The sequence below is a fragment of the Crassostrea angulata genome, chromosome 3, assembly GCF_025612915.1.
Source record: "Crassostrea angulata isolate pt1a10 chromosome 3, ASM2561291v2, whole genome shotgun sequence".
In the NCBI taxonomy this organism is placed as follows: domain Eukaryota; kingdom Metazoa; phylum Mollusca; class Bivalvia; order Ostreida; family Ostreidae; genus Magallana; species Magallana angulata.
This window is the reverse complement of record NC_069113.1, coordinates 9,246,954-9,268,613: the sequence shown is the minus strand read 5'-3', so window position 1 is coordinate 9,268,613 and position 21,660 is coordinate 9,246,954. Positions and strand designations below refer to the sequence as shown.

The window sequence follows — 21,660 nt, the reverse complement described above, 5'->3', positions numbered from 1 at the left end:
TTCAATACACAAACTTGTCATGGAGTCTCATATATGCATCTAATTAATTAGGTTTCATACTGGAGTAGAAAAATTATAAATTTGTAATGACAACCACATTTAATTCAAAAAGAACTGTGAAACCTATAATTTTGGTGAAAAACTAAAAGATCTGGTCTACAAAATAATGAATTTAGTTTTCCTTTCAGGTGTGTGGGAGTAATGAAGATAATTTTTTAATGTTATATGCATTAGCATCTATACATCCATTTTGGCCCTGCCCTAGAGTCAAAACCCATACCCCAGGGGACATGAAAATTAAAATTTCAGTAGAGGACTGGTAAACATAATTATTAGTCGGTTTTTTTATACAGATGTGTGAGAATACAGAAGAAGATTTTTAAACATTATATGCATTAACACTTAATTGCCATATTGCCCCAGGGGCCATGAATTTCACAATTTAGGTAAAGGAGATTGTGGATATCATAACCATGTATTCAGTTTTTTGCCCACATTTGTGGGAGTAGAGAAGAAGATTTTTTAAGATTTAAATCATTTTTACTATATGGCCATATTGGCCCCACCCTAGAGCATGAACACCTAAAAAAGGGGTCATGAATTTCACAATTTTAGTAGAGAGCCTCATGGACATCATAATCATGCATTTAGTTTTTAACAAATATATATGGGAGTAGAGAAGAAGATTTTCTAAGATTTAATACATTTTTACTATTTGGCCATATTGGCCCCACCCTAGAGCCTGAACCCCTGACCGAGGGGTCATGAATTTCACAATTAAAGTAGAGGGCTTCATGGACATCATAACCATGCATTTAGTTTTTAACAAATATATATGGGAGTAGAGAGGAAGATTTTCTAAGATTTAATACATTTTTACTATTTGGCCATATTGGCCCCACCCTAGAGCCTGAACCCCTGACCCAGGGGTCATGAATTTCACAATTTAGGTAGAGGGCTTCATGGACATCATTATCATGCAGTTAGTATTTAACAAATATATATGAGAGTAGAGAAGAAGATTTTTTAAGATTTAATACATTTTTACTATTTGGCCATATTGGCCCCACCCTAGAGCCTGAACCCCTGACCCAGGGGTCATGAATTTCACAATTTAGGTAGAGGGCTTCATGGACATCATAACCATGCATTTAGTTTTTAACAAATATATATGGGAGTAGAGAAGAAGATTTTCTAAGATTTAATATATTTTTACTATATGGCCATATTGGCCCCACCCTAGAGCCAGAACCCCTGACCCAGGGGCCATAAATTTCACAATTTTGGTAGAGGGCCTCATGGACATCATAACCATGCATTCAGTTTTTTCCTCACTTGTGTGGAAGTAGAGAAGAAGATTTTTGAAAATTTGGCTTCTTTTGCATATTTGGCCCCGCCCGTGGCACCCCAGGGGTGGTAGAGCCATAAATTTCACAATTTAGATTCTTCTTACCATAGAGATGCTTCACACCAAAAATGGTAACGATTGGCCTGGTAGTTTTAAAGAAGAAGTTAAAAATGTAAAATTGTTAACGCACGACGCACGACGCACAACACACAACGCACGACGACGGACGAAGACCAATTGCAATAGGTCACCTGAGTGACTCAGGTGACCTAAAAATGGTAATAATTGGCCTTGTAGTTGTCAAGATAAATTTAAAAACGTAAAATTATTAACAGATGACGACGGATGAGGACCAATTGCAATAGGTCACCTGAGTGACTCAGGTGACATAAGAAAGTAAAAAAAGATCATTTAATACTGAGTAGAATATTGAGAGATTCAATGCATTTGAAGTTTTCAAGGACCAGTATGTTAATGGCACTTACAAGAATAAGTTCAGAATATATGTTTTAAGATAATAAAGAAGTATAAAGAATCTGTATCAAAGACAATTTCCACAGGGGCCAAGCCCATTTTAACATTAATTTCAATGTAACCTTTATTTATGGTTACATTGAAATTAATTATGGTTACATTGAAATTAATGTTAAAACGGGCTTGGCCCCTGCGACATTTTCAATTTCTTGTATAAACCCTTCTGACCAATTATTTAGAGCTTAAAAAAATTAATGAATTTCCTTCCATAATTTCTACCCCATTATATTGTCCATCAAATATTAAAACCACATTTTCATATCATGATTCAAAGAGTTTGATTTCAATGAGGTATATCAAACTGCAACAAAATATATTTTTTGAGGCATTCAGATGTCAAAAGATCAGATTTCTCCCACTCCCCTGTGGAAGTCTATCCACTGAATCAGTTCTGGAGGAACATCCTGTCTGAATGAAATGTTGTTCTTTATGATGACAGAAGTTGCAAGGCATTTCAGACTTCTGTATTTAGGATTTTTCAAAGTGCGATAAAATTTCGTGCCTATTGCCATTTCCAGCACAGTCTTTCCTTGATATCCACCAACCTGGTCTACATGTATCCCTCTTTCAAGCGCAATTTGAACAATTCTTCTTCTTTGTGCCTCTCTGTTTATGTCAGAACCCAACAGTGGGCCATTATAAAAATAATCTGAAAAGAAACAGTGAAGGATATTTCCCTCATCAGATACTTCATTAATTAATGCCCCACAATCCAGAAATAATTCCAGAACTTCTGGACCATGATCGAACTCGCGATCTTCATCGAGAAAGGCCCTCTCAGGGAAATCATCTTGCATTAGAGATACAATACAATTGACTAATCCTGAATATTTTGATGGCTCATCATCAGATTCAGAATCATATCCGTTTGAAGTAGATCTAGGGGCTGAATTCCAAGCTTTGACAATTTCTGTCACAGATTGAGTCAGGCTAGCTCTATTGTCAGTTGACAGATTTCTCGACATAATGGCATCCAAAAAATACATTAAATCAGCAAGGTTGTCATCATCGGGCCAATGACCTTGATCAATTTTCATCTGAAAAACCCCAACAAATACAGATGACAATACACTTAAAAGAAAATCAGTGGAAAATCTTTTCCTATGGGTGTAAAAGTAACTCAGATCAAAATGCTTATTCACATGGTTATCGACACTGCAGAGATCATTTTTCAAAACTTTTTCTTTTCTCACAAATTTGCAATAACATTGCAAAACATTCAAAAACTGGTAGTCTGTCACTTTTCCTTGCTCATGTTCTTCTCGTAAAAGTTTGATATATTTTAAGCATCCTCGTAGAAAACATAAATGTTCACATCCCAATATTCTTTCGAAAATCAAGAGAGAAAGGATAAGTCTTGCTTTTATTCCATCGAATCCAGATTGGCATAAATCATCCCAGTCCTGCTCTGTGTCTGTGACTGGTTCCACAACATTGAAAAACAGCTCTCGAGGAGGCATTTTGCCAGTGTTTGGAATATCATATTGTTTCCTATAACTAAAAGCAGACTTTAATGTTCCAACTCCTTTTTCATACAGGTCAACTTGTTCAGGTTCTTGGGTCATATAGAGTGCTGCTGTTAGTTCTAAAACTTCAATATGGGCCTCTGTATTGAAATCAGTGAAGTCCTGACACATATTTATTAGTTGATCAACATCAGGTGTTTTGTATATAACGGCGTACTGGAGAGGGGAGTGTCCTTTTCTGTTTTTAGCCATCACTTTTGCCCCCTTGCCCTTTAGAAATTCAAAAATTCTATTGACTTTTTCTGGGTTGGTCCTCTGGTCATCAAAGGTAAGTTGTTGTTTCATGAGCCAATGAAGAGGTGTGTTTCCTTCACTATCAACACAGTTTACATCTATTCCTTTGTCGTTGACTAGAGACTTCACCATCTCAAGCAGACAGCATTCTACTGCCAAATGAAGGGGGTTTTCAAATAGGGTAAAATCTGCCTGATATCTTGTCTCCAGTTGCTGTTTGAGGTCATTATTTTCATGAAATAAGGCATGCAGATATAAGTTATGACCACGGCGTGATACGTGCAAAAAACCCACACGGTTTACAAACTGATGAAGGAAAATTCTTTGTGTCACTGATTTGTCAATATTGTCTACAGCTGGTATGTTTTTCAAACTTTCCAAATTTTTTGAAAAGAATGAAGGTAGATCTATAACATGAATGCTGTATAAAGCTTGCTCCAATCTTCCTCTTTCACTTGTCTGTTCTAGAATAGATGCGTATAGACAATTGTGTTGTTTAGAAGTGATAACATTTTCTTCTTTATATTTATCCAGAACCTCTTGGAGGGTATTTTCCATCATGACTTGTTCTCAGAGATGGAAAAATATCTGAAATGATGAAAAGAGCTGTGTATGCTATATATTGTTACATTCACAATGCTGGGTGCATAACAAATAAAAATTCAGAAAAATAACTTTATTTAATTAAACCTATCATAATTTGAGGTTTTAGATACTTTCATCAAAATTTATTGCAATAGATTTCTTTTTTCTATTCAGTTGTATCACCAATATATCAAACAGTGAATAAAGATACATTCCTGATTAAGTGAAAAATTCTGTTATTAACTAACTATACTAAAAAGTAGAAATCATAAATTCTGCTTTACTAGAAATAGGTTTTCATTTATAATTACTGGTATACATACTTTGTAAAAATATTAGTTTTGCATGTGTGACAATGTGATGTCTGAAGAGTGTCAAACAGAGTGACAATCGTTGTCCCACTATTTTGCCCCCCCCCCCCCCCCCCTCCCAAAATTAAAGGATGAAAAAAATGATATCAATTATCAAACGAATAAAATTTGTAATGTCAGTATGTGCTTATTGAAGATGCAATAAAACAATTAACAATGTAGCTGTTTGGATTTGACACAGTGTTCTTGATCTCTACATTAATTTTTCTTCATACCGGAGATCAGTTGATGTGATCAAATAAAAGGTGTTACAACTCTGAATTAAGTTTTGCTAACAAATTTGGATTTTACACCAAAAATAAGTACATGCATGAAAGACTAAATTAGGAATGGATATTCAAATAAGGAAAAGATTTCATGTTGCTTTTTGTGGTATTAATTAAACTTTATATACCTGCTGAGAACATTAAAGATTATCAGGCAAAATACAATAACAAGTTACCGGTAATCTGGATAGCACAATATAAGCTATATGCAGATTACACTATAAGTTGTAATTCCAGGTCGTTAAAATTTCATGATTTCTGAAAATACTCATTGCAATGGTTTTAATTTCGCACTGAGAGAAATCAAAATTAAATCACTGACATTTTATTTGAAACTGAATAAATTCATTTAAAATTGCGTAATCACAATGTGTTCGTTTTTGCGGAAAATTGATTAATCGCGAACAAGGGGATATTAAAACCCTTGTAAATATTTACCAAAGTGAAATATTAGCTATTTCATTCTGTACTGGCCTAAAACGATTCTCGTCAAGTACCATTTCTAACAAGTGCATAAGTATGTCAATTTATCGACATGTAATGATATAATGAAGAAACAATCCACTGGTAAGAGATTGTACTAATAGGTCAGTATAGCCAGAAACATAAATAACATTTTTATTTATGTCTCTGGTATAGCTAACATTACAGTACAGCTTGTAAATCAGAGATGTATAGATGTATATTTTTCTGAACCTGGCGTGCGCTGATCGAGGGGGTGAGGGTGGGGGGAGGTGTGAAGACCCTGACACCCCCCCCCCCCCCCCCCGGAAAATTCAACTTATTTTTATAGTTAATTTACCGAAAAATGCTTCAGACCCACCCACCCACCCCCGGGCGAAAAAAAAATCACTTTTATAGATGCTTTCCGAGACAAAACCTTTCTCTACAATATCTCATAACTAACAAAAACTTGATAATCCAAACTTTGAGGAAAGATAGAAGAATGTATGAAGATATGTTTAATATATTCTGTTTGATCCGGCATAACTTCTGGTCTTTACAGAAAGTACTCAAAAATTGACATTTTGTCTTTTGTTTTGTTTATTTCTTTAATATTCCTTTGCAGTATATATTTTATCCATTTTCTGTTTACAAGAGAAATGGATCTTTTGTACAGATTAATACATGAGGAACGGAAGACCTTTTTTTCTTTTTTTTTTTTTTTTATTTATTATTTTTTCATATGCATACAAACATTTTAATAATATAATTCAAAGCCATTTTTTATTCATCCACTCACACATTCGTGCTCACATTCATCCAGATTTGGCAGTGGTTGCTTATTTAACAAAGGCAAACGGTTAATATTAATAATAAACAAAGAAGAAACAAAAAATAAAAAATTACTGAATTGTATCAAATATATGTTTCCATACATGCCAGTTGTTAGTAAACTTTTGCATTTGAAATTTCTGACATGAAATATATTTTTCAACTTTGTATTTGTTATATAGATAAAATAGTAGCCCTAGTAGACTAGGCAGTATATCATTTTTAAGACAGCAAAATAAATATTGTTTTGTGTACAAAATTATAAAGTTTACAACTTTATTGTCTTTTGACAATGGGAGTTCACCCAATAAAATATTGATAACATTGAAACCAATTCGTATAGAAGTATATTGGTAAATATGCATGCTTAGGTTGCTCCAAATTGTTGATATTTTTTCACAGCTTACAAAAACATGTTGGATTGTCTCAACATCACGTTCACAGAAGGAACAGCAATCAGAAGATACAACATTGATTTTTTTCAAATAGTAATTTACCGGAAGACCTTTATGTTGCTATAGCAACAAGAGTCTAGTTTCATCTATATTCTTTCATCTCAATATCCAGTAATGAGACGACTAATTAATTATAATAATAGATAAGCCACTATCTCACTATATTCTAACAATCAGAATAAATTGTAATATCAATATATATGATTCATAATAAATATTGCTTTTGCCGCTGTTTGGTTATTACGATACAATTGTTACCGTATGGACACGAGGGACAGCATCAAATCTATAAATGATCAGGTCTCGCAGCACGGATTGCAAAAGAAACGTAAACTAAACACGGAGTAGGACATCATGGGTAACAATTACACAGTAGTAAATCATCCGCAAATCATCAACGAAAGATTGAATCGTCTGCCGTTTGGAATAACCATATTGCTTCTATATATCTTGGGAATTGTAGGAAATTCAATAGTTCTGCACATCTTTCGTAAATTCGACAAGATTCAACATATAAAACGTTTGTATTTGTGTTGGCTTTGCTCGATCTCCTCACCTCTGTTGCTCATTTTTGTAAAGAGGTGGCTACATTATCCTACACAACTTATGACGACAGCGAAGTAGAATGTAAGATCACCTATTTCTGTGGTTTTATTGTTGGGTCCTCGTCATACTTTGTCGTATTTGTGATTGCTATGGAAAGATATCGAAGAATCTGTTATCCACTGAAACCACAGATGTCCGTCTCTACCTCTAAACATGTTTGCATGGGGTGTTTAAGTATTTCTGTGGTGACTGGTATCCCATTACCATTTATGATGGGGAACTGGTATGCGAAGATGGATGGACTAACCGTAGTCCAGTGTCTGCTTGGAAATAGAGGCGACCCAAAGGTTTGGCCATTTATTTACTGTCTCTGGGACTTAGCATTAGCAGTTATCCTTTGTGTGATTATAGGATTCATTCAAATTTTGATTTGGAGGAGAGTTCTGGCTCATCAGTCTTCAAGAAGGAAACTAACTGATGGCCAAAATTCTAGACATCAGAATTGGTCTGCAACTTGCGCAGAATCACATAACAAAGACGATAATTCAAAACCAATTTCAACAAATTCTGAGGCTACCCAATCTGTGCCTAATAAATCTATTCAGCATGAAGGACGAATTATTGCTCAAAAAGATGTAACTAAGGAAAAAAAATTCACCACAGAGAAACCTTCAAAAGATAGTCAGAGTACAGGTCGATCGGAGGAAGACGACAACGTCAAAATCACGTTGACGTTCTGTATTATAACAGTTCTCTTAATGGTCAGTTATATTCCTCATTTAGCATTTAACACGTACATTGCGTATCAAAACTATTATGATCCGCAGTTGAACATAGATCGGTCTACTTTTACCTTGTATTCTATGCTTCCACATTTTGTTGCAATTAATGGTATTCTGAATCCTTTTGTCTACTTTTTCAATGATCAAAGGTTTAGAAATTTGGTAAGAGATATGATGTGTTGATTTGCAAATGTAGATTCAATTATAAGACGACATTTAGGTATTGTGAAATGCTTATTTAAACCTGTACTGTGTGGAATAATATTCCAGTACAATGTATATCTATAATCAAACATTAGTTATTAAATTTTTTGTCTCTTAAAAAAACTGTCAATTGTAAAGTAAAACTATTGATAATTTAATGAATAAATTTCCTTAATATTTTTTGTTCCTTGTTTCTTTTGAAATTAATTTACGAGTAAAAGAATGACCGTAATCAGCGTAATTTAATGAGTCGCCAAAGAAACAACAAAATTAAACTCCGTTGAAATTACTGAATTATATCTTATTTCTAATTTTGTTTTTTTATTAAATGAAAATAAATAAGAAAAACAGGAACCGGGGGCACGGATACAATATTATTTGTTCTCTGTTTCTTCGGAAATTAATTCACGAATAAAAGAATGACAATGATCAGCCTGATCAGCGTAATTTGATCAGTCACCAAAGAAAAAACAAAACTCTGTTGATATTACTAAATCATATCTTATTTCTAATCCAATTTTTATCAGATTCATCCATTGGTATTTTCAAAAAAAGATTTGTACTGTTTCAGCAACTGGCAGAATAATGGTATAGAAAATTGTCTTTTATAATCAAAATTACTGTTCTACAACAAATTCTATTCACATTTTTAGGCAATAAAATTCATTTAGTTTTTTTATTTCATGAAAAAAATAAGAAAAATAGGAAAGGGGGGCACGGATACAACGTATGTATTCAAAATGCAAAAATAAACAAATAAAAAAAAAATTATGAACCAGGAAAAAACAAATAAAAGTCAGAAAGCAACAAGGTAGAAAAGAAAAATAATATTTATCTTTTACACTTTTGATAAAATCAAATTACATTTTACAGACTGATCAATTCTCCCTAAAAGTAAAGAACGGTTTTAGAAGAAAGCAAATTTATGTATTTTGTAAGATTTTATTACAAACATAGAAATATTATATAATTACCTCTCTCTCTCTCTCTCTCTCTCTCTCTCTCTCACCATAACACATATTATTTACATTTTTCTTGTAATAAATTATTGAATTATTCATAAAGAGAAGGTAAAAAAGTACGCAGATAAAAGAAATAGTCAAGTCCTCACATACTAGTATGGGAATTTGAGCCAGACATAATCATGATTATTTCGTGCATTCTGTGATTTTTCTTAGGTTACTGAGGGTTTCAACAGATCGATAAACTGATTTCAGCCCATATAATTTCTTTCATTTGAGGGACAAATTACACAGAAATCAATTTCTACTTGGTACAGGGTTGTCTCTAAGACCCGGGAGGCGGGGAATTCCCCCGCCTAAAGTGACGTAATTACCCGGCTATTATTGCATTTCAAACACAATCTAGCTATAAGCTAGACCTCCAGACCCCCTTCTACTTTTTTATTTCTCCCTTCTACTTCAATTTTTAGAGACAACCCTGTTGGTATAATAATGAATTAATTATCCGGAAATATAAGGTTTACATTCGAATACCTGTTTGTGTCACCTGGTTCTTAAGAACCGGTTTATTAGCAAGGCTATACAAAGAATTGCTCCCAGGTGTTAAATACCAGTTTAGTACGATATGTACAGTGGAAAGTTAAAATTTTTCAGAATTAAATAAATCAGCTTTATGCAATAATTATGTATTTGTACATTTAATATGCCAAATATTAAAAAGCTGCAGTGTGTCGTTGCTAATTCCACACACACACCTCACAGCCTTATTAGCATAATCGGAGCCTTTCAGATTTTTATATTAACGAAAAGCTCAATAACCCAACGAACGTCTAAATACGTCATTCACGGGATTTTAACGGACCAGTTCAAGACTCTTGCAAATAGAGGAGTTTAGATCGTAAAAGTAAGTAACAGTTTGTGTTTATTCTATCGGCAAGCTTTTTTAATGATTTAAAGTTGCATAACAATTGTTTATTAATGTGAATTCGAAGTTTGGGGTGATTAGCCTTAAATATTGTTCAGCATGTAACCATCTGAACAGCAGTTTTCGATTTTGTCAACAATCTGAAACATGCTAGGGGGCATCTGCGCTAGCCAAGGGGTAGCCTAGCTGCAATTATGTAGCACTCTCTCGATTTTTTTTTTTTTTTTGGGGGGGGGGGGGAGGGCTACAACTTCATTGGATCTCTGTAATGGTGCAAGTGTGGGAGTGAGTCACTCCCGCAACGATTTCGTCTCAAATCGTATATAAATGACAATAACATTTGCATTTCTTACCTGAGCTCAAATGTAGATGTCTATGGCATAAATTAATCCAAAAATATCAAGTACAGTCCAAATATCGGTTATTTTTCGTGTATGTCAACAACGCAAGTTGAATTTGTCCGCCATGTTTACTGACCTTGACCGGTTTTATCTTAGGACAGCAAATTCAGGAGCGGATCTTGAACTGAATATAGGAATTCCCCTATTTTAAACATAATTAAAGCGGTAAATATGAATTTTTCATTATATACCATTTCCTTAAATGATGTTTTAGTGATAGAACAAGGTAAGATCGATTATTTACACTGACATTCACGTTATCAACACTCCAAGCGTGATTCCCATAAAATCACGCGAGAACTGTCATGGCTGCTGAAAAAGACAACTGGTAAACATGCTGATGTGTTTTATCTGGTTTTGATTTATATTAACGTTATGGTTAGTTTGTTTAACCTGAATTAAAAAATCATTTTATCTAAAGGAAGTCAAATTTAAAATCAATCTTTTCAGACCAAAGTAAGCCGCATTAAAAAATTAATTTTGCACCATTACGGAGATCCTGTGGAATTGTATCCCTCTCCCGTAAACATCAGATATAAACAAATCGGAGAGGGCTATATTATTGCAGCTAGGGGGTAGCCATGTATTGGTAAGAACATACTCACTTACAATGTTAAACTATAAATAAATACCTTTTTAAAAACCTGCAGTGCAATAATTCCACTGCATGTGTTACCAAAATGTTAATAAATATTGGCCGTTGTGAAATGTGACTTGAAAGACATGTTTTATAGTATGTCCCAAGTTATTGCTTCCATCAATTTTTGATGATTTTTAATAAAAATAAACATACCTGTGACTGTGAAAGAAATACAATTGAAATCGATGGAAGGGAATATATCCAAGATATCTTCATTGAACAATCATTAAATTTCACACGAACAAAAACAATTTTCTTACGTAGATTTATAAAAGGATATGTTTACATCTTTTCTCCATTCGGAAATACTCGGGATACCTCGCGCTATTTTTTAACGTTATCATCCGGGCTTATTAATGGCTGATGCAATGCAAAATCTCTGTTAACTTTGTATTTTGGGATGTGTATTGAAACCTGAAGCGGTAGAGGGGGCGTTTCAAAACAGATAATCTGGACATTTTCCATATTAGTAAATGAACGTATTTTGAGCACAAATGTGTTTACTATTATTGAAATATCAAGCAAAAAGTGGTGGAAGCAAAAACTCGGGACAGTATAAAACTGGTGTAAGTACTGTGATGTCACCAATCTTAATTAATCTATCTATTTACGCGACCAGTTGCACAACATTGTTCAGCATATTATAATTACTTCTTTTTTCAAACATCTAATGCTTGATTATAGACATACCCTTGTAAAACTTAAAAGTTTCTCATCAGCCACATGTCAGCGTCTTCTTTCACTTTCGATCCAAACGGTTCCGCGTCTGTTTCAATCTACCTTATTACGGCTTCCTATTTTAATGGTCTGTCAATTTTTTACCTCCTTTTCATATTCATAAACTGCTGGAAATCTTTCTCAAGATTACATAAAAAACTATCAATTATTGCGTAACGGAAGCAAAAGTCTTCTGATCGTTAGTTAATGTGATTACTTATAATTATACGTTGGGACCTAAACAACAAAGAAACGAAATGAATGACACCTGTGATTTTTCGGTAACCCTCGGTAATTAAGACTATTTGAGATGGGTATAAATCGAGGATTTCCTAATGCGTTGCAAAGATGGCTGCGCCCATGAGCATTGCATGATGAAATATTTATATTGATTTGATGAATACCATATATTGATGTGAGTGTATAGACCGTTTGATATTTTTTTTTTACCAGGGACGTATATACTAACCAAGTATATACGGCCCTGTTTTTACTAAACGTTTTATATGCTATATGAAGTAGTAGGCTATTTGTTTTCAATCTAATAAGAAATAGAATGCGCGACATACAAAGCTTTGAAAATACCAGGTCAAGTGCTTGGTGTAGCTACAGTGTATATATACATATAGGCCTATAATGTATGTCTACAATCCTTGGTGTGTGTTTGCCTGCTTGTAAAGGCTTTTTCTCCTAAACTGAAAGCTTAACATTGCATTTAGACTGGCGTGTAAGCTTCGTTTATCAACCTTTTCTTAAGAACCACATAGCTAATTTTGAACAGTTCTGGTATAGTCTGTCTCAAGATATTTGTGATGCTTATTTGGACAATTCTTAATAAAAATACACATACCTGTTAAAGAAGTGCAATTGAAATCGATGAAAGGTAGCATTTCCAATATAACTTCATGCCCACATTATCATTTTTCCCTCATAAAAATTCACAGGAACGAAAACAGATTTCCTACGGAGAATCATAATGGCGAATGTTGACATTTTTTCTCCAATCGGAAGTCACTCGGAATACCTCACACAATTTTTCAATGTTATCATACGGGCTTAATAATGGCTGATGCAATGCAAAATCCCCTATTTTAGCCATGTATTGAAATCTGACAAGCTAGAGAATGTTTTTCAAAAATAAAACTTGGGATTTTTTCATACTATTGAATGAATATCGTCTGAATCAAGAGGTATTTATAAATATCGAATAATTTAAGAAAATATGCGGCAAAAATATCTTGGTACAGACTATAGTGGTAACTAGTGTTGTTACGATAGTCGCTGACTATCGAAAAATTGTCGCTGAAGGCAGCAAGTTGCCGACAATCGATAGTAAGTTTATATCATCGATAGTGGCTAAAATTCAGTCACCTGACAGATAACTTTGAATTGCATAACAATATCCACAAAAGGACAGAAGTATTATACAGTGACCAACATAGGGGTGACTTGCTTTGTGATAGGTAACTTCGCCGGAATTTCCTCCGAAAGAGAAGTTGAAGTCGCCTTGTATTCTGAGTTTACGATCATGTTAATTAAACCCATAGGCAATAAATGATAATTATAAAATTCATAAGACGCTTTCACATGCTCAGTTTACCCCTATGGTGAATAGTAACTTGCGACTGTCTTATTTTCATGGGTTATAAAAACGGGTGATACTGTGCTTTGAAAATTACAACCGATGTTTATTACTTTTCATGCTGATATTACAATTATAGTTGGAAAGTTGTAATTTGTTAATAATACTGCCAAATTATTGCTAAAATAATCAGAAAACCGTTTGTTTACAGTTGTCTTCAAAATTACTGTAAATTCCTAATTAAAAGCAAGGAATTATTATTCGCGTAAAATCGCGAGAATCACATCTCGTTCATGATTTAATGTTCTCGCTATTTGATGAAAAACAGTTAGATCGCGGAATTAAGTACTCGCGTAAAATAAGGAATCTGCAGTAAAGAGTTCCGCTGCATAACGGTTGTAATTGGGTCAAAGGGTTGCACTAATACCTCCAAAATACACAGAAGTACATGGACTGTTTTGATTTGTCATTTAACTCACAGAATTACAAAACATTAAATGTATAAGATGTATGAATGTATTAGATCTTTTAAATTTAGCAAATCGGAGAAGGTTTTACATATTTTAAAAGTTGTTTTATTTTTATTGACATGCTTCTTATCCAATTTAAATTAAAATTTTGCCCTAGGTTGATCCCTAAGTATATTTAATTCATTTGAAGATAAGTTCATAAAAAAAAACTATAATTATGAATTATAAATAAAAAATAAAAAAACGTATTTTGTTTGATGCTGGTATCTTTCACTCAGTTAATCTTTGTTGGAATTTGAAAGTCTTCATAATCGATTTTATAATCGATTGTGAGCTGCCGATTCAATTTGATTATCGATAGTAAAATTGGTTCGATTTTACAACACTAGTGGTAACATCCCAAAATTTAGACACATTGCTTGAATTACTTACATATCTAAATCTGTCATTTACAATGTTGTTGATAGTCCTTATAAATAAAATCACTTTACCAGTTTTAAGTGAAATTATTCAAATTTAAGCTTTTGTATTTTTTTTCAAATGATTCACATGTATGACATCATGTAGTTTTAGAACAAATTAACTGAATTAGAATGTGTACTTTGCTAGAAAGCAGTATCATAAGACCATTTGAGATGTGAATTTTATATTATAATAATATATTTGGTAGCTGCAGGTCTGTAGCTCCAGGTTGGAAAAAATTCGGATTTAGGACCTGTGAGCTACAGTACCACCCATTGAAAAAATTTGTACCATTTTATTCTTCATGCAATTTACTACTGATATTGTCTTATAAACACCATCACCAGCCCGGTGAAGTGAAGTGGTGCAGTTTGTTTACATATAAAAATGGCGACTCTCAATCTCGATGTAAATTTAACATACTTTATTTTCCAAGGTCAGTAGCGTGTTCTGGAGAAAGTCTGAGACAAGTAACAAGATGATAATAGTTAGTAGTAAATTGCCTGAAGAATTTAATTGTACTAATTGTCTTCACATTTCAATTTGCATATAAATAAGGTTAATCAATCCAAAACCAGCACACGTTTTTGTGCGCAATAAATACACAAATTTTCAATGGGTGCATGGTGCATCATTGTATAGGTCGTCCATCCGAATTTTTTCAGACTGGGAGCTACAGATCTGCAGCTATTTATGAAGGGAAAATCTAAAAAAAAAAATTTCTTAAACATTTGCATTTGTAAAATTCGAGACCATAATCTGATTCACAATCAGTAATACTGTAAATTCCTTATATTACGCGAGCACTTAATTCCGCGATCCCGCTGGTTTGTATCAAATCGCGAGAATATAAAATCGCGAACGTTGAACTTTTCTCCTTATTTCTTATAGTTTTCAACTCTCAGAAATAATGGCGAGATTTTAAAATCCGCGAAGGATGCTTCCTGCGATTTTATGCGGATATTAATTCCTCGCGTTTAATTAGGAATTTACAGTAGCTTCAATTGAAGAGTTGTATTTATAATCATAACAATTTATGGAATAGGCTAGATGAGTAATGATCCCAAAAAAAGTTTTCATTAAAAACACATTAAAAATAAAGGAAAGCTTTCTTAGATAAAATAATTGATGGTCCAGGATAGGAGCATGATGTTAGAAGAGAGTCAATGTATGAATTTGTGAAGTTGTAGCTCAGGTGAGCAATTTGACCAACAGGCATGCCTCTTGTCTTCATTTTAGATTTACAAGAATCAACGTCAGAATGCGGAATCTGGAGTTACTCTCTGTAAGACAAGTGGATGCTGGTGGAGAATTTCAAGGAGCACAGTGTGTTTGTGTTGATTATGACTCGGGCAATGTGTTTGCTGCCTCACCTGCTACTATTGTAGGACTTTCTCCACAAAATGAACAGGTCAGCATAATTTTTTTCTCCATCAATAATCCCCATTTTAGAAATATTGTATTCATTCTTATTAGTTTTATGTCGATTTAAATTTTATTAATTTTGATGTTTTTATTTTATTTTCTGTTACTTTTGTAGGTTATTGGTAGTGTCAGACTTGATCAGTGTGATGAGCTTCCACCAGATGGAGTCAATAAGATCGTTGGGATGGAGTTTCTCCCTGACCAGCAGTCTGTGTGTGTGGCCACAGATACAGGGAGTGTGTTATTGTGGAATGTAGCGTCGGGAGTGATAGAGAACGTTGGGGATGTTGGTAGTGGCATCAGGGCAATGTCATGGAGTCCGGATCAGGAAATTCTGGTTTTAGCGACAGGTACGTAGGTACTAATTTTCTGACATGTGACACATCGCTGCAATGGAAAAAAATATTAAAGATTTAAAAAAGAGTGAACAAATTTTGATAGCTAAATACTGTATCTTAAGACAGGGTATTTCTTGTACAAAGTGTACTGGGATACATTGAAATAATTTCCACAAATCTATATTCTATATTTTATAACTTTTTTCATCTACTAGTACTTTTTACTGTGATGTGAGAAGTGATATATCCTTTACTGGCTTTTTTATTATCATAGATTTGTTAATAAAGCAATAAGATGAAAATGTATCTATGCTGAATTTAAGAGAATGTAAACGTTTTTAAATTTATAGGTCAAGACACCTTGATTATGATGACAAGAGAATTTGATCCAATTACTGAAAAATCCATTCACCCAGATAGTTTTGGAGCAGGTGAGAAATGTTCATATTTATTAAGTTACATGTATGATTGTAATGCACAAGCTTGATTTTTGCAATGTGATTTTGAGAATTTGTTCTTATTGGTCAAAAAAAGCAAAAATTAAAACCCAAAATAACTTCCTACATGAAATATTCTCTTGCTAGTCAATTCCTTTATTAACTTTTCAGAGGAATTTGTGAATGTTGGTTGGGGTAAGAAGGAGACACAATTTCATGGTTCACTGGGAAAAGAAGCAGCTAAACAGAAGAGTGAGGTAAATTATTCCATGTCAAAAAATAATCAACCATACATGTTTATTGCGATATGATGATATTTTTCTGTGGTGACAAAGGATGGAAGTTTTTTTTCTTCCCTTTAAGGCGATTCAAGCAGCTCTACCTTGGGATGATAAACATCCCAGGATAAGCTGGCGAGGAGATGGACAATACTTTGTTGTCAGTTCAATATGTCCAAATACAGGTGTGTATTCAGGTACAAGTATAATATGTACATAAAGGCTTGTTACTGATAAAGACTAAAGTAAAGAAATAAAATACTGTACATATAGATTTATTTAGTTGGTTTCTGGACTTCCAAAGAATAAACATTAATTTAACATGTAAGTTCAATTTTTTTGAACTGCTACTACTACATTGTATTTTTTTTAGTCTTAGACTACATGTTTATGTACATATTATGTGGCATGAAGATTAAAACTTGTGAACTGTTGATTACATTTCAGTACTGCAGTAGTTTTTAACAAAATTATATATATATATGATTTATTGAAGGTTTCAAAAATGAGTAACTGTCAATGTCTCTATCTAAACTGGTTCATAATGGACCTCGTCTAAAGTTGCTAACACATTCATTGTGATACTTGTAAGGGATATAAATATACAAAAGATTGTTTGATGTATTGACTTTCTGTCCAGGTGCTAGAAAGCTTCGAGTTTGGAACAGAGAGTGTGGGCACCAGTCAACCAGTGAGAATGTGGACGCCATTGAGCAAGCACTTGCTTGGAGGTGAGTCATTTGTTTGAATGAATGTGTGATGGTCAGACCAGTTCAAAAACTTACACCAGATAAGCTCCATTGGTAGAGCACCTGAATATAGATTCAGGGGACTTGGGTTTGAATCCCAGTCTGCTTCATCATTATATTTCCCATTCTGTTACAAATACATGTATTAGTATACTGTAAATTCTTAATTAAACGCGAGGAATTAATTTCCATGTAAAATTGCGAGAAGAGGTCCTCGCTGATTTTAAAATCTCGCTCTTATTTTCCAGACAGTTTTGAGCTATATGAACCCTTTACAAAAAAATGGTGCTCGCGATTTTATATTTTCGTGATTTGATGCAAAACAGCAGAATCACGGAATTAAGTACATGTACTCGCGTAAAATAAAAAATTTACAGTATGCAGTATCTTCATCATGAGTATTCATATAACTTATTTTGTAATTTCATTGCCTGATTGGGTTTTGAGGTGATCATATGAGAATAAGGGTTTCTTTTAATTTGTAGACCCTCTGGAAGTCTTATTGCATCAACCCAAAGAAAGCCCAATAAACATGACGTGGTTTTCTTTGAAAAGAATGGCCTTCGTCATGGAGAATTTTCTTTGCCATTTGGTGTTAAAGATGTACAGGTATAAGAGTTGACCCAATGTCTTTACCATTGTTTCTGGCAGTTTACTATTAAAACTGTGATAGAGTTATTCATGAACTTTGTTGATATGTACACTAGCTGCAACTTTGGTTAAGTACAAGAACTATTCTTAATCACAATTATAAAAGATTTTGCTTTGATTCAAATTTGCCCTGCTTTAGCCATGATAAAAAATAAGTAACTTGCAGTTTTCAAACTAGTTCACAATGATGAAAGGCAAATTAGGACGAAAGTTTCCATGTACGGTAACCAGTATTTAGAAAAGCTACATCTTATTATTATACTGTATAATAATGTGTTGCTTAATTAAGTTGAAATTTTGAAGTTCGATTTTACATTTTTTTTTAAAAATATCTTTGAAAACAAATTTTCTTTCATTCTATTTGTAAGGTAAAAGAACTACTGTGGAATTCTGATTCCACTGTATTGGCCCTGTGGTGTGAAGACATGGTAACAGAGGACTCAAAAGTTAATCCCAAGTCATATAGTAGGTGGAATATTTATGTATACAATACATGTAGTATATATCTACACAAATGCATTAACCTGTAGACTGTGACATTTGAAATATTAATTGAACAATGATAAAGTGATGTAAAATTTTAGATGTTGCAAGTTAAAAATCTGTCCATCACCACTATAGTACAAAGTACATGTATAAATATTTATATGATTCATAAAATACAGGTACATGTAAACTGCACACTTTCTGTTTTTCATATTAACTCAGACATTCTCACTGTATAGCTTCATGACATCCATAATAATTCTAAATTGGTGCAAAATTATTTTTACTTAGTTCAGCTATGGAGTATGAACAACTATCATTGGTACCTGAAACAAAGCATCCCTTTTGAGGAGGACAGAGTTAGTTCCCTTACCTGGGACCCAGAACATGTGTATCGCCTTCATGTTTTGTGTAGCAGTGGGAAATACCTACAGTGTACCTGGCACTGGGCCACACACAGCAGTAACAACGCTCTCGTTGCGGTCATTGACGGAAGTAAGAACTACATATTAAGTGTATAAATCAATCTACAGGAGGGAATTTTGATTTTTATCTAATAATAACTGCTTTTTGAAATTTAAATCAAAATCATACATGTAAGTATTAAAACAATGTCAAATATTAAACTGGATTATATTAATTTTCAAATTCTCTGATATAACACTTACCGTACATGGAGGAGACATAAAATGAAAATCAAACTATGAAAATCTTGCTTCTCTATAAATGCATGTGTTTGATTTTATGTGATTTATGAGATTTTCCTCACAAAGGGCTGAATGAGCCAATTGATTTTTTCATGAATTACTCATGAAAAAAAGTACAATGAGTTGGTTATCAATGGCCAATATGGTCAAAAAGCATACACAAGATTAAAGCTGACATGAATTCATAAAAGCATTTGATCGCCATATTAGTTTCGATCGCTCCTCAACTGGCACTGGGGTATATATACCGGTTGAGAAAGTTACGGTCGGTTGCTTTCCGATCGAGGCATTCAGGCTGCACGGACTTCTAAATGCATGAACTACATATTGTAATAAAATGTTTATAGTAAAGAATAAAGAAAACAACAGTCAATGAAATACAAAATATATTTATTCTTTGAAAGGATTTCTCAGGTTTACTTTATTATTTTGCACAGACAGTGCACAGGTGCTTGTGGACTGGACCGTGCACAACCCCCCCCCCCCCCCCCCCCCCCCTTTTTCTATATTTTTTTTCAAAAATTATTTTTTATTTCTTTTATTAATTATCATTTACAACCCCTTATATATGTCTCCAGTCGAAAAATAAAAGAAATATCACGACTTGGTTGCATTTTATATATATATAGGGGAAACGAGTGTGATTATAAAATGCTACCAAGTCGTGATATTTCTTTTATTTTTTCGGCTGGAGACATATATAAGGGGTTGTTAATGATAATTAATAAAAGAAATAAAAAAAATTTTTTGAAAAAAAATATAGAAAAAGGGGGGGGGGGGGGGGGGGGGGGTAGTGCACGATCCAGTCCACAAGCACCTGTGAGACAGTGCTGCTTTACTTCGCATGCACATCGAACACGTGTGTCGTTCATACAGATTGAATAACGTCTGCATCTTTTTGAAAACCCCGGTGGCACTACATCCAACACAGTAGATAAATGATTATCACAGTAAATCAAAGAAAGTAACAAAGTAACAACCTTTCCATCCGTTCCTATAAAAACGCTCCGTTTCTAAAATCCATGCGATCAATGACATTGCTCGATCTGCCACAGTGTGGTTTGCGCATGTGCGATGTTATAGTATACCTAGGAAACCTGTCCACAATTATCGAGGAATTTTATAAGTTTCTGCGCCTGTTTCGTCTTTAATTGGATATATCTTGCCAGTGCAGTGGTTGTCATTTTATTTTTCTTCAAAACACGTTTCTACGCGTCTTTTCGCCCAAGGTAACGTGTTCGGGTGTACGAAATTCCTGAATGCGGTGAAGCATGAATAGTGCTCTCAGCCTTATATAGGGGGTGTGTAGCGATGAGCAGAACAATAGAAATCGACAACTAATATGGCGGTAGTCGGAGATAAAAGGGAAATAATGCGTATTTATGAATTCATGTCAGCTTTAACTGTGTGTTTCAAATGATTTGATTAGAATAGAATGTTTGTCATAAATTTTTTTCAGGTCGACTTTTGATGACTCCTTTTCGACAGTTAGTGGTCCCTCCCCCAATGTCTGCCTACTACCTACAGCTTCCTGCTCCTGTCAATCTTGTGTCATTTTGTTGTCATGGAAACACAGATGATGTTCTTGTCTTGCTGGATGATGGAAGAGTGGCGGTGTACAGATTTAAAGGTAAGAGTTTTGGTATCAATACATCAGTGTGAAAATATGAAAAGAAAATTTTGTTTTCCCAAAAAAATGGTAAGAATGATAAATACACTGTATGTAATATAAAATTCTTTGATTTTTATGATCATATACATAAAAACCTAGTAAACATAAATAAAAAAAAAAGTCAGAAATTGAAGCACTTGTGTTAAAAGTCATCTATTGTGAATACATTAATGTATGTTCATACATGTGTGGTTAAATGATATGTATTTACATTTTTCTTTGTGAAAGACATTGACACCAAGGAGGAAAGTGTCAAACTAGACGGTGCTGGAGGCAATAGTTTTCAGACATGCTGTAAAACTCCAAAACTTGAAGGCATCTTTAGGTGAATTTTACATAAATAATGGATTTACATGTAAATGAATTAAATTAGTTTGTTATGGTGTTATTGAATAGGTTTACCAAATGTTTGTTTCTCCTTTTAGGATAACTGGCTTATCTCAAACCTCACAGCTATCTAAGCTGGTTCACCATGTCATTTGGTACAGCCCTGAGCAGGTTCTCCTTTGTTGCGTCGATCCCCAAAGATCCCAGCATTCCACTCTGTACTCCTGTAAATTCGATGGAGAAAGTTTAGTTGTCAGGTAACTTCACTTTATCAGCCTTCTGGAATGTTGTCATTAAAATCTCTT

At 33.8% G+C, this 21,660-nt stretch overlaps 2 protein-coding genes and 1 pseudogene across 5 annotated transcripts in view; 2 read left to right on the top strand and 1 right to left on the bottom strand.

The window, feature by feature from the left end:
- Nucleotides 1-1,625: 1,625 nt before the first annotated feature.
- On the bottom strand, nucleotides 1,626-12,855 carry LOC128176087 (protein fem-1 homolog B-like). 2 transcript variants are annotated; one of them, XM_052842158.1, is made up of 2 exons: nucleotides 12,622-12,855; nucleotides 1,626-4,230 (listed from the first exon to the last, which is right to left on the bottom strand). In XM_052842158.1, the coding sequence occupies exon 2, from the start codon at nucleotides 4,201-4,203 to the stop codon at nucleotides 2,227-2,229; it is 1,977 nt and encodes a 658-aa protein (XP_052698118.1). In that variant the 5' UTR covers nucleotides 4,204-4,230; nucleotides 12,622-12,855; the 3' UTR covers nucleotides 1,626-2,226. The 2 variants fall into 2 exon arrangements, with proteins under 2 accessions (XP_052698118.1, XP_052698117.1); XM_052842157.1 differs by lacking the exon at nucleotides 12,622-12,855 and adding an exon at nucleotides 11,745-11,838.
- On the top strand, nucleotides 6,662-8,256 carry LOC128176089 (cholecystokinin receptor type A-like; annotated as a pseudogene).
- The window catches only part of LOC128176086 (putative elongator complex protein 1), a 20,678-nt gene continuing 10,478 nt past the window's right edge, over nucleotides 11,461-21,660 (top strand). The window contains exons 1-13 of one of the 3 annotated variants that reach the window (XM_052842153.1): nucleotides 11,461-11,620; nucleotides 15,525-15,696; nucleotides 15,826-16,060; nucleotides 16,399-16,479; nucleotides 16,657-16,742; nucleotides 16,849-16,948; nucleotides 17,404-17,494; nucleotides 17,998-18,121; nucleotides 18,532-18,628; nucleotides 18,941-19,144; nucleotides 20,816-20,986; nucleotides 21,257-21,353; nucleotides 21,454-21,612. In XM_052842153.1, coding sequence (XP_052698113.1) covers nucleotides 15,547-15,696; nucleotides 15,826-16,060; nucleotides 16,399-16,479; nucleotides 16,657-16,742; nucleotides 16,849-16,948; nucleotides 17,404-17,494; nucleotides 17,998-18,121; nucleotides 18,532-18,628; nucleotides 18,941-19,144; nucleotides 20,816-20,986; nucleotides 21,257-21,353; nucleotides 21,454-21,612 — 1,595 coding nt within the window. In that variant the 5' untranslated portion in view covers nucleotides 11,461-11,620; nucleotides 15,525-15,546. Of the gene's footprint in view, nucleotides 11,621-12,063; nucleotides 12,187-12,940; nucleotides 12,962-15,524; nucleotides 15,697-15,825; nucleotides 16,061-16,398; nucleotides 16,480-16,656; nucleotides 16,743-16,848; nucleotides 16,949-17,403; nucleotides 17,495-17,997; nucleotides 18,122-18,531; nucleotides 18,629-18,940; nucleotides 19,145-20,815; nucleotides 20,987-21,256; nucleotides 21,354-21,453; nucleotides 21,613-21,660 lie in introns of those variants that run through there. The other 2 variants (XM_052842155.1, XM_052842156.1) reach the window with 2 other exon arrangements.

Coding starts and splice junctions, on each gene's coding strand:
- LOC128176087 (XM_052842158.1), bottom strand. CDS start 4,203: ATGATGGAAAATACCCTCCAAGAGGTTCTGGATAAATATAAAGAAGAA.